The 13,157-nt window shown below is 41.0% G+C and overlaps 1 protein-coding gene across 1 annotated transcript; it reads left to right on the forward strand.

Annotated features, from left to right (window-relative positions):
• Positions 1-559: 559 nt before the first annotated feature.
• Positions 560-12,531, forward strand: entpd5a (ectonucleoside triphosphate diphosphohydrolase 5a). The gene is made up of 13 exons (XM_014210843.2): positions 560-1,404; positions 1,879-1,958; positions 2,270-2,413; positions 2,789-2,864; positions 3,449-3,484; positions 6,957-7,045; positions 7,143-7,222; positions 8,005-8,066; positions 8,259-8,360; positions 9,136-9,279; positions 9,502-9,558; positions 10,660-10,775; positions 10,874-12,531. The coding sequence occupies exons 1-13, from the start codon at positions 1,110-1,112 to the stop codon at positions 10,955-10,957; spliced, it is 1,365 nt and encodes a 454-aa protein (XP_014066318.1). The 5' UTR covers positions 560-1,109; the 3' UTR covers positions 10,958-12,531.
• Positions 12,532-13,157: the final 626 nt, after the last annotated feature.

Here is a 13,157-nt window from a genome sequence, read left to right on the forward strand (position 1 = left end):
CCTCTTTGCTGAGCTGCAGTAGCACATTGTTATTGCCTCCCTCCCTCCTAGAAACCAGAAACTCTGAACATTACAGTACATTAGAATATTTTTGCTGATAGACTGGTTAAAGACACCTTGCCAACCACCCAGCTAAAACTGAAAGCAGCTACTCATGCTTCTCATGGTTTGTCCTGTGAAACGTGCCTTTAAATATTCTTTCCTAGGAAAGCTTGTGGTTAGCACAGGGATGAGTGGGAGTGAGATTATTGCTTTCATTCTTTCAGCATTTATGCCAGTTGGAGTGCAAGTTGCATCAGCACATCTCTTGTGAAAGGTTGGTTGGGTTTAAAGGTCTGCAGCATATGTTTTTATGTGGTAATTTTCACACATGTCATTATTGGTTCGGAATGTGATACACACAAAAAAGTACTTGTTCATATCCAGAGAAAGGTGTATTGCCTGTCTTGCCTTGGGCTGTCAGGTTACTACCTACTACCTGACAGCCCAAGTCAAGACGGGCAATACAACAAATTAAGACGAATATGAGTAATAGGCTACTTGTGCAGGGAAGGAATTGTAGTAATCGACAAGCTTGCCTGTAAGTCTTAATTAAATACACCAATAAAATGTATTTTAAGACAATTGCTTCAAATTTCTACAAGCCAGTCATTTTGATGTCTTGACATATCCTCTTTCTTTCTTCACTTGGGGGATTTTTGGCTCCAGTTTGCCCACGAAAGATGAAAAGAGAGAAAAATAATTGCTGCCTGTAAGCAGATATTCAGTATCCAGCTCTTTCAGAAGGGGGACTCTTGAAGGAACCTAGATGGAACGCAACAGGATTGGTGGATGACCTGTCATGGTATGGCCCAGCGCCAAGCCCTTATGTCTTTATATACTGTAAACAGATGACCAGACAGTCCTGAATGTGCATTGCTACCCACACTGTCTCTGCCTCTCCGGTTCTCACTCATCACCTCTGCAAGCTGCTGCCACTGCATTTTGGGCTGCTCCTCTGAAGAAGACTATCTTGAATAGGGCACAGTTTGACTCTTACTGTATATCCATAGAGTAAAGTGTTTTAGCTTTTACAAAAGCATCAGTGTTTCTTTGGGTGTTAAAAAAAGATGGCTCTTCAGATGCTTCTCCTGACAGTAATGTCCATGTCAGTTCTGGCTTGGAACTTCCAAGCGGAGGCAACCTACCATCCCCGCCAGACAGTCCACCACGAACACTCTGCTAACATGGAAAACCTCCTGCCCGAAAACCTCCTGCTCGAAGTCGTGCCCAAAGTCTTGCCTGAGGTCTTGCTTGAGGTCTCCCATCCTGTCAACCTCAGCCGTACTTTCTATGGGATCATGTTCGATGCTGGGAGCACAGGCACCCGGATCCACATCTACACATTTATCCAGAAAGACCCAGGTGAGTGTTTTCTCTCTCTTTTTCTGTGTATCTCATTCAGTATCTCTCAGCCTTAGCTTAGTCCCAGGAGCCAAACGGGGTTTACATTCAGCTGTCTCCCAGAGAGTATATGTTTGCTGTTGGGTCATTCGCTCTGTGGTGTAAAGACAAACATGTGCCGTCAGCGTGGGGAGAGAGCAATCATGAGCAAGACCGAACCAAGAGGCAGCTGAGTTGTAGTTTTAATCATCTGTTAGTGTGGCCGAAATCCCGAAAAACGAACCTCTAATAATGGACTTTGATTTGCTGTTTTTGTATTTACTTTACTTTAAACATCAGTGATTGTAAAGCCTAGCAATGGAGTGATTGAGGCAACAAAGCAAGTTTTAAAGCACACATTAATGCAACAGAGTTCTGTTATTTCACACATTTCATATATTTATATCTTGTTTGATAATTGAATGCATTCTCCCCATCTACTTTTTGTCTTTTTAGTTGAGCTGCCAGTTCTGGACAATGAGATGTATCATGCGGTGAAGCCTGGTCTGTCTGCCTATAAAGATAAGCCTGAAGAGGTATGTATCATGTCTATCATTTTCTCATTTAGGCATTGCGATGTAGACCATGTAATTACATGAACTGATTCTGCTGAAGCTGTCACTAAGTCAGATCTTTACTGTCTTGGAATCTACATCTTAAAAACCAGACCATGTGAAGTCCTATGTGGACAAACATATCAACCCTTTAATCAACTGAATACGTTAATGCCGGTATATACTTCATTCACTGTTGAAATATCTATATCAGCCCTTTTGGTCACGGCTGTGCTTTGAGAGTGTTCCAGTGGAGACCATGCTCATCTGTTAATGCCTGTTATCCCATTCAGGGTGGGAACACGATCAGAGCGCTGCTGAAGGTTGCCAAGAAGACGGTGCCAGAGGTCGAGTGGAAGCAGACCCCGGTGGTCCTGAAAGCCACGGCCGGGCTCCGCCTCCTGCCCAAGGAGAAGGCTAATGCTCTGCTGGATGAGGTGAGGCACGTTTTCTCTCCACTCAGTTAGTTTGGCACAGGGATGACCCGTCCTGCCAAGGATCAGGACGTGAAACTGCTAAGGGCTTTACAAGTGTTCTTGAAAAAACTGGGGGGGAAGTCTACCCACTTCGGGGTGGCGATCACTGTGCAAAAAACTGCTGTTTTGGGGTTGTCTGGAGTAGTGGAATATGTCATTTGAATGATTCAATTCATGCGGCTACTCTAGCCATGCTTGTGGTTTTGCATTCCGTCATTCTCAGACAAATATGCCTCGTAACAATTCCTGAGTCTTGAGATAAGAGATATAATAAGTATCTATTTTTATTTTCTTATTGTCTTTATTCAGCACTGTCATCATAAATTGTCTCCATAGGTTCGGGAAGTCTTTGACGAGTCCCCCTTCTTTGTACCGAACAACAGTGTCTCCATAATGAATGGAACAAATGAAGGTATGTCACTTTGTTGGTGTCACAAACATTTGTCTTACATTTACTTTTATGGTACTGTGGTATTGTGGGTATGTTGGTAAAGAGGAAAACTGTAGACATTGGTTAGATCAGCTAAACGCGGTGGTTGGTATCTCCCAACACTGTCCTCGTAACATGTGTTTATAAGAGCTCTATCGCTACCTCATAGAGCAATTAAATAACCTTGTCTGGGTTGTCCTTCCCACACTCAATATTAAGTGATCCTCCACATCACTCACTAAGACACCCGCACCAACTCCTGTTTCATCAGATGTGCAATTCATTAGCCTCACTTTATGAGAGCCATAACATGAGCTCTGAGACAGTACTAATGACCTGGGTTGGTCTATCCATGTCAGACAAATATTGCTAATGTAACAGCTGCTAAATGAATGAAAACTAGTATAACCTCCAATATCTTAACTGACAGTCTCTGAACTGCATGTGTTCAAATGGCAGTATGTATCAGTAACTTCCAACAACACGATTACAAAGGCAACAATTGCATATGATTTGGTTCAAGTGAATGTTTTACTCATACACTCTCCATCTACTCTCTCTTGTAGGAGTCCTGGCCTGGGTAACAGTGAACTTTTTGACAGGTAATACATTGCTCATGTTTTGTTAAGGTGGTGTTAATGGTCAGGGGGTTCATTTCTGAGGTTTAAACACTGTACACAGTTGCAGAGCAGTGAAAGACTCCTGTCTCCTGTCTGACTGTCTTGAATGTTGGCCACCATCTGGTCACGATGGGATGCAATATTCCCTCACTTTTTACACAGAGTTAGTGTAACATTTCTTTTAAAACCCATCCTATGGCCAAAATGATAGCCGCCGCCTTTCTCTTGGTGGCCACAGACCTACAGTACCAGTCAAAAGTTTGGACATACCTACTCATTCAAGGGTTTTTGTTTATTTGTACTACTTTCTATATTGTAGAATAATAGTGAAGACATCAAAACTATGAAATAACACATGGAAACATGTACTAACCAAAAAAGTCTTAAACAAATCTAAATATATTTTAGATTCTTCAAAGTAGCCAGCCTTTGCCTTGATGACAGCTTTGCACACTCTTGGCATTCTCTCAACCAGCTTCATGATGTAGTCACCTGGAATGCATTTTAATGAACAGGTGTGCCTTGTTAAAAGTACATTTGTGGAATTTCTTTCCTTCTTAATGCGTTTGAGCCAATCAGTTGTGTTGTGACAAGGTTGGGGTGGTATACAGAAGATAGCCCTATTTGGTGAAAGACCAAGTCCATATTATTGCAAGACCAGCTCAAATAAGCAAAGAGAAACGACAGTCCATCATTACTTTAAGACATGGAGGTCAATCAATGTGAAATATTTCAAGAACTTTGAAAGTTTGAAATTTTCTTCAAGTGCAGTCACAAAAACCATCAAGCGCTATAATGAAACTTGCGCTTATGAGGACCGCCACAAGAAAGGAAGACCCAGAGTTACCTCTGCTGCAGAGGATAAGTTGATTAGAGTTTCCAGCCTCAGAAATTGCAGCCCAAATACATCTTTCACAGAGTTCAAGTAACAGACACATCTCAACATCAACTGTTCAGAGGTGACTGCGTGAATCAGACCTTCATGGTCGAATTGCTGCAAAGAAACCACTACTAAAAGGACACCAATAAGAAGAACAGACTTGATGGGGCCAAGAAACACGAGCAATGGACATTAGACCAGTGGAAATCTGTAATTTGGTCTGATGAGTACAAATTTGAGATTTTTGGTTCCAACCGCCGTGTCTTTGTGAGACGCAGAGTAGGTGAACAGATGATCTCCACATATGTGGTTCCCACCATGAAGCATGGTGGAGGAGGTGGGATGGTGTGGGGGTTTGTTGCTGGTGACACTGTCTTTATTTATTGAGAATTCAAGGCACACTTAAACATCATGGCTACCACAGCATTCTGCAGCGACACACCATCCCATCTGGTTTGCGCTTAGTGGGACTATCATTTGTTTTTCAACAGGACAATGACCCAACACACCTCCAGGCTGTGTAAGGGCTATTTGACCAAGAAGGAGAGTGATGGAGTGCTGCATCAGATTACCTGGCCTCCACAATCACCCAACTTTAAACCAGTTGAGATGGTTTGGGATGAGTTGGACCGCAGAGTGAAGGAAAAGCAGCCAACAAGTGCTCAGCATATGTGGAAACTCCTACAAGACTGTTGGAAAAGCATTCCAGGTGATGCTGGTTGAGAGAAAGCCAAGAGTGCGCAACGCTGTCATCAAAGCAAAAGGTGGCTACTTTGAAGAATCTCAAATATAAAATATATTTTTATTTGTTTAACACTTTTTTTGTTACTACGTGATTCCATACGTGTTATTTAATAGTTTTCATGTCTTCACTATTTTTCTACAATGTAGAAAATAGGAAAAATAAAGAAAAACCCTTGAATGAGTAGGTGTGTCCAAACTTTTGACTAGTAGTGTATGCAGTTGAAGTCGGAAGTTTACATACACTTAGGTTGGAGTCATTAAAACTCGTTTTTCAACCACTCCACAAATTTCTTGTTAACAAACTATAGTTTTGGCAAGTCGGTTAGGACATCTACTTTGTGCATGACACAAGTGATGTTTCCAACAAATTTTTACAGACAGATTATTTCACTTATAATTCACTGTATCACAATTCCAGTGGGTCAGAAGTTTACTGTGCCTTTAGTTTACTGTGCCTTTAGTTTACTGTGCCTTTAAGTTTACTGTGCCTTTAAGTTTACTGTGCCTTTAAGTTTACTGTGCCTTTAAGTTGACTGTGCCTTTAAGTTTACTGTGCCTTTAGTTTACTGTGCCTTTAGTTTACTGTGCCTTTAAGTTTACTGTGCCTTTAGTTTACTGTGCCTTTAAGTTTACTGTGCCTTTAGTTTACTGTGCCTTTAGTTTACTGTGCCTTTAAGTTTACTGTGCCTTTAGTTTACTGTGCCTTTAAGTTTACTGTGCCTTTAGTTTACTGTGCCTTTAGTTTACTGTGCCTTTAAGTTTACTGTGCCTTTAGTTTACTTTGCCTTTAGTTTACTGTGCCTTTAGTTTACTGTGCCTTTAAGTTTACTGTGCCTTTAAGTTTACTGTGCCTTTAGTTTACTGTGCCTTTAGTTTACTGTGCCTTTAAGTTGACTGTGCCTTTAAACAGCTTGGAAAATTCCAGAAAATGATGTCATGGCTTTAGAAGCTTCTGTTAGGCTAATTTACATAATTTGAGTCAATTGGAGGTGTACCTGTGGATGTATTTCAAGGCCTACCTTCAAACTCAGTGCCTCTTTGCTTGACATCATGGGAAAATCAAAAGAAATCAGCCAAGACCTCAGAAAAAACATTGTAGACCAAGTGGGTCTTCCAAATGGACAATGACACCAAGCATACTTCCAAATTTGTGGCAAAATGGCTTAAGGACAACAAAGTTAGGATATTGGAGTGGCCATCACAAAGCCCTGACCTCAATCCCATAGAAAATTTATGGGCAGAACTAAAAAAGCATGTGCGAGGAAGGAGGCCTACAAACCTGACTCAGTTACACCAGCTCTGTCAGGAGGAATGGGCCAAAATTCACCCAACTTATTGTGGGAAGCTTGTGGAAGGCTACCCGAAACATTTGACCCAAGTTAAACAATTTAAAGGCAATGCTACCAAGTACTAATTGAGTGTATGTAAACTTCTGACCCACTGGGAATGTGATGAAAGAAATAAAAGCTGAAATATATCATTCTCTCTACTATTATTCTGACATTTCACATTCTTAAAATAAAGTGGTGATCCTAACTGACCTAAGACAATTTTTACTAGGATTAAATGTCAGGAATTGTGAAAAACTGAGTTTAAATGTATTTGGCTAAGGTGTATGTAAACTTCCGACTTCAACTGTATCTATTAGAATACCAGTCTTTGTCTCAAGCGGGTGGTTGGAAAGTGAATGAATTCTAAATGCAGTATGTGGTCAATGTTCAATACCTGTATGTTCTACTTTCTGTTTATAATGTCGATGATGGATAGCATCCTGTCTATAGTTTTCTATTTCCAATTCTGTGTGTTTGACTTTCCGTCTGTTTGCTTTAGGTCATTTGTATGCCAAAACCAGGAAGACAGTGGGGATCCTGGACTTGGGTGGAGGATCTACCCAGATCACTTTCCTTCCAAAATCAAAGGTAAATGTTAAACTGAACTCCACTGATGTTTACGAAGATTTAGGTAACCATTGCTATTTAATTAGACATTACTCAACCCCTCTCTCTGTACCCATAGAAAACAGTTTTCACTGCCCCAGCCAGTTACATTGCCAACATCAACATGTTCAACCACACTCTACAACTCTACACTCACAGGTGAGTAAACAACCATTGGTGCAGCATTTATAGTACAGATCTTCATTTTGCAGGAAAATAATCATGCTGCAACAGGAAATGTGAATTATTATATGGATTATAATTAATGGAAATATTTGTAGGGGTTGATAAATTTTTCGTAAAGGAAAATCAAGTCGGAAATTTCAAAGTGTAAATTACAAACTTCAGAAGCCTTTTTAAAACTCAAACACACTACAAGTTATACATTTTTATTTTGCCCCAATTCGTTGGAGCATGGACTCTACAAGGTGTCAAGCGTTCCACAGGGATGCTGGCCCATGTTGACTCCAATGCTTCCCACTGTTGTGTCAAGTTGGCTGGATGCCATTTGGGTGGTGGACCATTCTTGATACACACAGGAAACTGTTGAGCGTGAAAAACACAGCAACGTTGCGGTTCTTGACACACCGTTGCGCTTGGCACCTACTACCATACCCTGTTCAAAGGCACTTAAATCTTTTGTCTTGACCATTCACCCTCTTAATGGCACACATACACAATCCGTGCCTCAAATGTCTCAATGCTTAAAAATCCTTCTTTAACCTGTCTCCTCCCCTTCATCTACACTGACTGAAGTGGATTTAACAAGTGACATCAATAAGGGATCATATCTTTCACCTGGATTCACCTACGTCATGGAAAGAGCACGTGTTCTTAATGTTTTGTATACTCATTGTATATCATGGCATGCAATGAAAACAGCATACTCACATTACTTTGGCATTGTCATGAATGTATTCTGAATATCTGTCCTCATTCAGCTACCTTGGAAATGGACTTGTAGCGGCTCGATTGGCAACTCTTGGGGCTTTGGGGGCTGATGGTAATTTGAATTGTCATACAGTATTTGCTTAGCTATTCAAGCTAGACAACTACAGTCATTCATCTGTTCAGGCTGGATAAATACATTTGTATAATGCTGCAAGACACACTAGATTTCTATAAATCAGACAGGCTATTTAGCTGTCATCCTCGTTGGGGACAACGCAATAACTAATCTGGTTTACTCTTTCAGGTCTGGATTGGAAAGTTTTCACAAGTTCCTGTCTACCCAAGAAGTTCAGAGAGGACTGGACTTTTGGTGGAATCACCTACAAAGTTAGCGGAATTCCTGACGGTAAGCACGAGATAAAACATACAATTTCGATAATATTTAATTTTTTATAATCCTCGAAACTAGAAAAAAATGATTCAGTCTCAGAGCGCAATGTTAGAGTTTTAGTTCAGTCTGAGTTGAGAACATTTTCCCACTGGACAGTGCAGAATGCATGTTTTGTCATTCTTTCTCTCTGCGTGCAGACTTTAAACAGTTATAATAGAGCAAACCTTGTGTTTAAATGAGAGGAAAATTGTCAGTTAATTCCGCAAATAATGCAACACTCCCATACCACGGTCATGTAGCCAAAAGATACTGGGTTAGTCCCCGAGCTGTAATTTTTCTGTGTAAGGAGAGGCTTGATGTTGACCGCTTACAATTATGTGGTAAAAATAGATAACCCAACAGGCGTGTGCTACTCTTGTCAGCACTTGGTTTCCCCGGTTGTAACCAACAAACCAATCCCAGGGTGCTGTGAAAGTATCCTTTTGGGGTTTTTCTAGTGTAGAGAGCCCATAGCCTCAACCCCATTTTGATCTCATAAAGAGGCTCCGGGTTCTCCCAGTGCATTCTACCACAAGCATGCAGCAAACTCAGTTATTTTTACTCTCATTTGAAAATAAACCTTTTATTGTTGGTGCCAATGAAAATGATTCTGACTTAACAATTGACTTGAGTGTTATGTTGTCATGAAGCTGACGTAACTCTATACTTTTATGATACCTGCCTTGAAGATTCAGTACAGTTTGTGATAGATACTAATGATTATTTTGATGTTATCTGTGTGTCTCTCCAGGCTATGCAGGTTACAAGCTGTGTTACTATGAGGTGATGAGGGTGGTGAAAGGCATCGTGCACCAGCCGTTTGAGGTGAAGGGCAGCAGCATCTTCTATGCCTTCTCCTACTACTTTGACAGAGCTGTGGAGTCAGGACTCATCGGTGAGTAGACACACAGACCAGGACAGATACAAAACCACCATTCAGAAAGCATTCAGTTAACCCTCATAATGATATAAAAGGATTAAAGTAAAAAATATATATAATTGTTTAGTTACTTTCTCCTCATATACATTTAACTGCAGTTTTTAGGATTTGCTTGGAAAACTGAATTGACAGCTGTCGTTGCAGATGAGAAACAGTATAAATGTTTTTGTTTTCCAGACGGCAGCCGCGGTGGCATGGTAGAAGTCAGGGATTTCAAGAAGAGAGCCAAAGAAGGTGAGTACTAGGCTTTTCCCCCTCAGAAACATGTTGACTCATATTGATGCAGTACACAGTGTACAAACAAGAAATGTTGGTGCTTATTTGCATGTTACACTCAACAATCTCACAGGCCTTACAAAACATCAGTTCCTCACCACAAAACCTTGCTGTAAAAATACACACTGTTCTAACTCACACAAACACTCAACCTTGTTTGTGCCCAAACATCTTGGCACTACTGTAACCTAACCTGGAACATTGGCACTTTCGTCTGCCATTTCCAATATAACCAAGGACCATCAGATGAAATGTCTGATTCTTAACTGTTCTCAGAGCAGAAACAAATATGTTGATATTTTACATACACATTGACATTTAGCTACTTAACACATTTCCACATCATTTACAGTAACCTGATGTGGAAAGTGCTCTAGCACGTTAGATTGACATATAGCCTTGGTAAAATCTGTTAGAGCGCGTGGCTCAATAAATGCCTGTGCTAGATTTACAGCTAGCAGGAACGAGTTGGTGTGTTATGTAAAGTCTGTTTGCATTGCGAAAACAGTCATATGGTCTCGATGAACACGTCAGGCGTTGGGCAGGTCGCCAGGCGTTGGGCAGGTCGCCAGGCAGTTGACCTGGGCAGCTGTGAGCTCTCTCTCTCGTACCTGACAGCCACACAACACCAACCTGACCTGGGGGCTGAGCCTGAGAAAGACACACTGTGTACAGCTAGTCTGTTGGCTCTGCCACCCATCCCCAGAATCACCAACATGTGCAGACCCTCAGCACTTGACTCTTCTCACACCCCCTTTCTCAGTCAACTAAACAAACCAAATAAACCAAACAAGATGATCAGCTTTCTATTATGTGGTGTACAGGTTAGAGGTTGTCTGCTGCTTGACCCCACATGAGACATGATACAAGATGTCTCAAAATATGCCCACATGTGCTGCTGTCATAAAACTCAGCATTAGCAGGACAGAACTATGTTACTGTTAAGTAAATAATTGTTAAATATCCACCAAATAAGGTGAATACATAATATTTCTATCACAGTGCTCTCTGCCCTTTGTGATTTGTTGTTAACGTAGTGCCTACCTGATTTGTTTTCAGTGTGCAACAAGATGACCAAGTACCGTCCCATCAGTCCCTTCCTCTGCATGGATATGACATATATCACCTGCCTGTTGAAGGAGGGCTTTGGCTTCAAGGACAACACAATGCTGCAGGTGAGATAGGAACAGGTCACTGGGCACAAAAGGTAGGGGACAGGCACCAAGACGTTAATAAGTCAAAACTTAACATCGTTTTTTGTTCTGCTCCACAGCTCGCCAAGAAGGTGAACAACGTTGAGACAAGTTGGGCCTTGGGAGCCACATTCGATCACTTTAACAACCTCAACATCCACTAAGGGCAGTTATCCTAACTGTCTGCAGGTACTGAGAGGGACAGTCTGTTACTGGGGGCATCTCCTCTGCCACTGACCCCTGACTAGCCCCTCCCTCCTGCTCAGCAGCACTGCCACGCTCCTCCAGCCTACCCCTCCCTCCCTCCCTCCTCAGCAATCTCCTGCAAATAATCCATGAACTGTTGACAAAGAAATCACTATATTTTTTATAAGGAAGGACTGCTATTTCTACTGTATGTTTAACCAATAATTAGTGAGTTGACTTTATTTTTGCAAAGCAAGCGTTTACATTTTCGCTTCCTTAGGGCTGTCTGACCTGAAATGCAGTCTTATTTGGCTACCTTTGAGTGTGTAGTGTATTTAAAAGCATTGCGACTAGTAAGGTATTTAGAGAACTTTGGTCATGGAGTGCACTGTACAGTACAGTGGAATATTTGAAAAAATGGGTTTCAGGAATGACAGTGGGGATCCTGGACTTGGGTGGAGAATCTACCCAGATCACTTTCCTTCCAAAATCAAAGGTAAATGTTAAACTGCAACTCATTCTATCTGGAAATGTCTTTCCAGTACATTCTACTGTAGGACAAGTGAATAAGACATTTTCCCTCACAAGGCTTATAACAATAGACGGTTGAAATGACTTAGCCAAAGCTTCCCCCCTCATACTTTGCACAGAACACTTTAACTGCAGATACTGTATTGGAGATCTGTTGCTTGGATGTTGTCTACAGAGTTGTACATATCCATCCATGTTAAAGGGAGGTATCCAATTTGCAACAACTCAGGAGGCAAGTAAAGCTCAGAGAGGGGGGAGACGATAATGTTCTCACTGAGTAAGTCTTGCATTTGATACATGAATACTATTGTATGTATGGTGTTAGTTTAAAAGTGCTGCCTTGGTAGATGTGTGGCCTTGTGTAGGAGGGCCAGTTGTGTTGAATCAGAGTGAGTGACTGTGTGTTTCTGACTGTTGGTGAACTCTGTGTTATTTGTGTTGTCTACGGTGGCGCACTAAATGATCATTGTTCGATCAACCGTGTGCAGGACTACAGGACCCTGTCAGAGGTTTAGCTTGTTGCTGTATTCAGCAACCAGTCATAATGTTATTATTAGAGCGTCTAAGCATGTCAGGTATATCAAAGACCTTCAACCCATTAATCTTTCATTTGTAGGGATATAGCTCTTGGTGCAAGACACACATAATGCTTAATACTGTTTGTAATTTTCTTCTTGTGAACTGTACAAATATTTAAAATGCTGTTGCAATCTGTACAAAATGAAACTTTGCTGTATTACTGCTCCTCGTGCAATCATAGCCGCTATCTGTCCAGTAGCAAACATGTCCAATAACTACTGCTGTATATAAAACTACAAAGTAAACCTGTATTAGTAAAATACTTACCAGTCTGTAACTGCTTTGACTTTGCAGATGAAAACTTTATTTCTGCTGCATAATGTTCACTATGTTTTAAGGTGAACTCTTTGACAGATCATGTCAATATTTTATGAAAACCTGGTGCAAGTAAAATGTGTGTATACATTATACATGTATGTTTCAATAAAATACTAAAAGTGTATTCGTTTTCCCTAACATGTTGTCTTTAAATAGCCCAATATACAGTGTACAAAACATTAAGAACACCTTCCTAATATTGACTTGCACCCCCTTTTCCCCCCAGAACAGCCTCAATTCATCAGGGCATGGACTTTGTATTGAAAGTGTTCCACAGGGATGCTGGTCCATGTTGACTCCAATGCGTCCCACAGTTGTGTCAAGTTGACTGGATGTCCTTTGGGTGGTGGACCATTCTTAATACACACAGGAAACGTTTGAGCATGAAAAACCCAGCAGCATTGCAGTTCTTGACACAAACCAGTGCATCCGGCACAAACAACCATATCCCATTCAAAGGCACTTAACATATTTTGTCTTGATAGTTCACCCTCTGAATGGCACATACACAATCCGTCTCACTTGTCTCAAAGCTTAAAAATCCTTCTTTAACCCGTCTCCTCCCCTTCATCTACACTGATTGAAGCGAATTTAACAAGTGACATCAATAAGGGATGAAAGCTTTCACCTGGTTAGTCTGTCATGGAAAGAGCAGGTGTTCATAATATTTGGTGAAACTGGGATACAGGATTTATTTTTTTACCTTAACTAGGCAAGTCAGTTAAGAACAAATTCTTATTTACAATGACG

Source organism: Salmo salar, chromosome ssa09 (assembly GCF_905237065.1).
Source record: "Salmo salar chromosome ssa09, Ssal_v3.1, whole genome shotgun sequence".
NCBI lineage: Eukaryota > Metazoa > Chordata > Actinopteri > Salmoniformes > Salmonidae > Salmo > Salmo salar.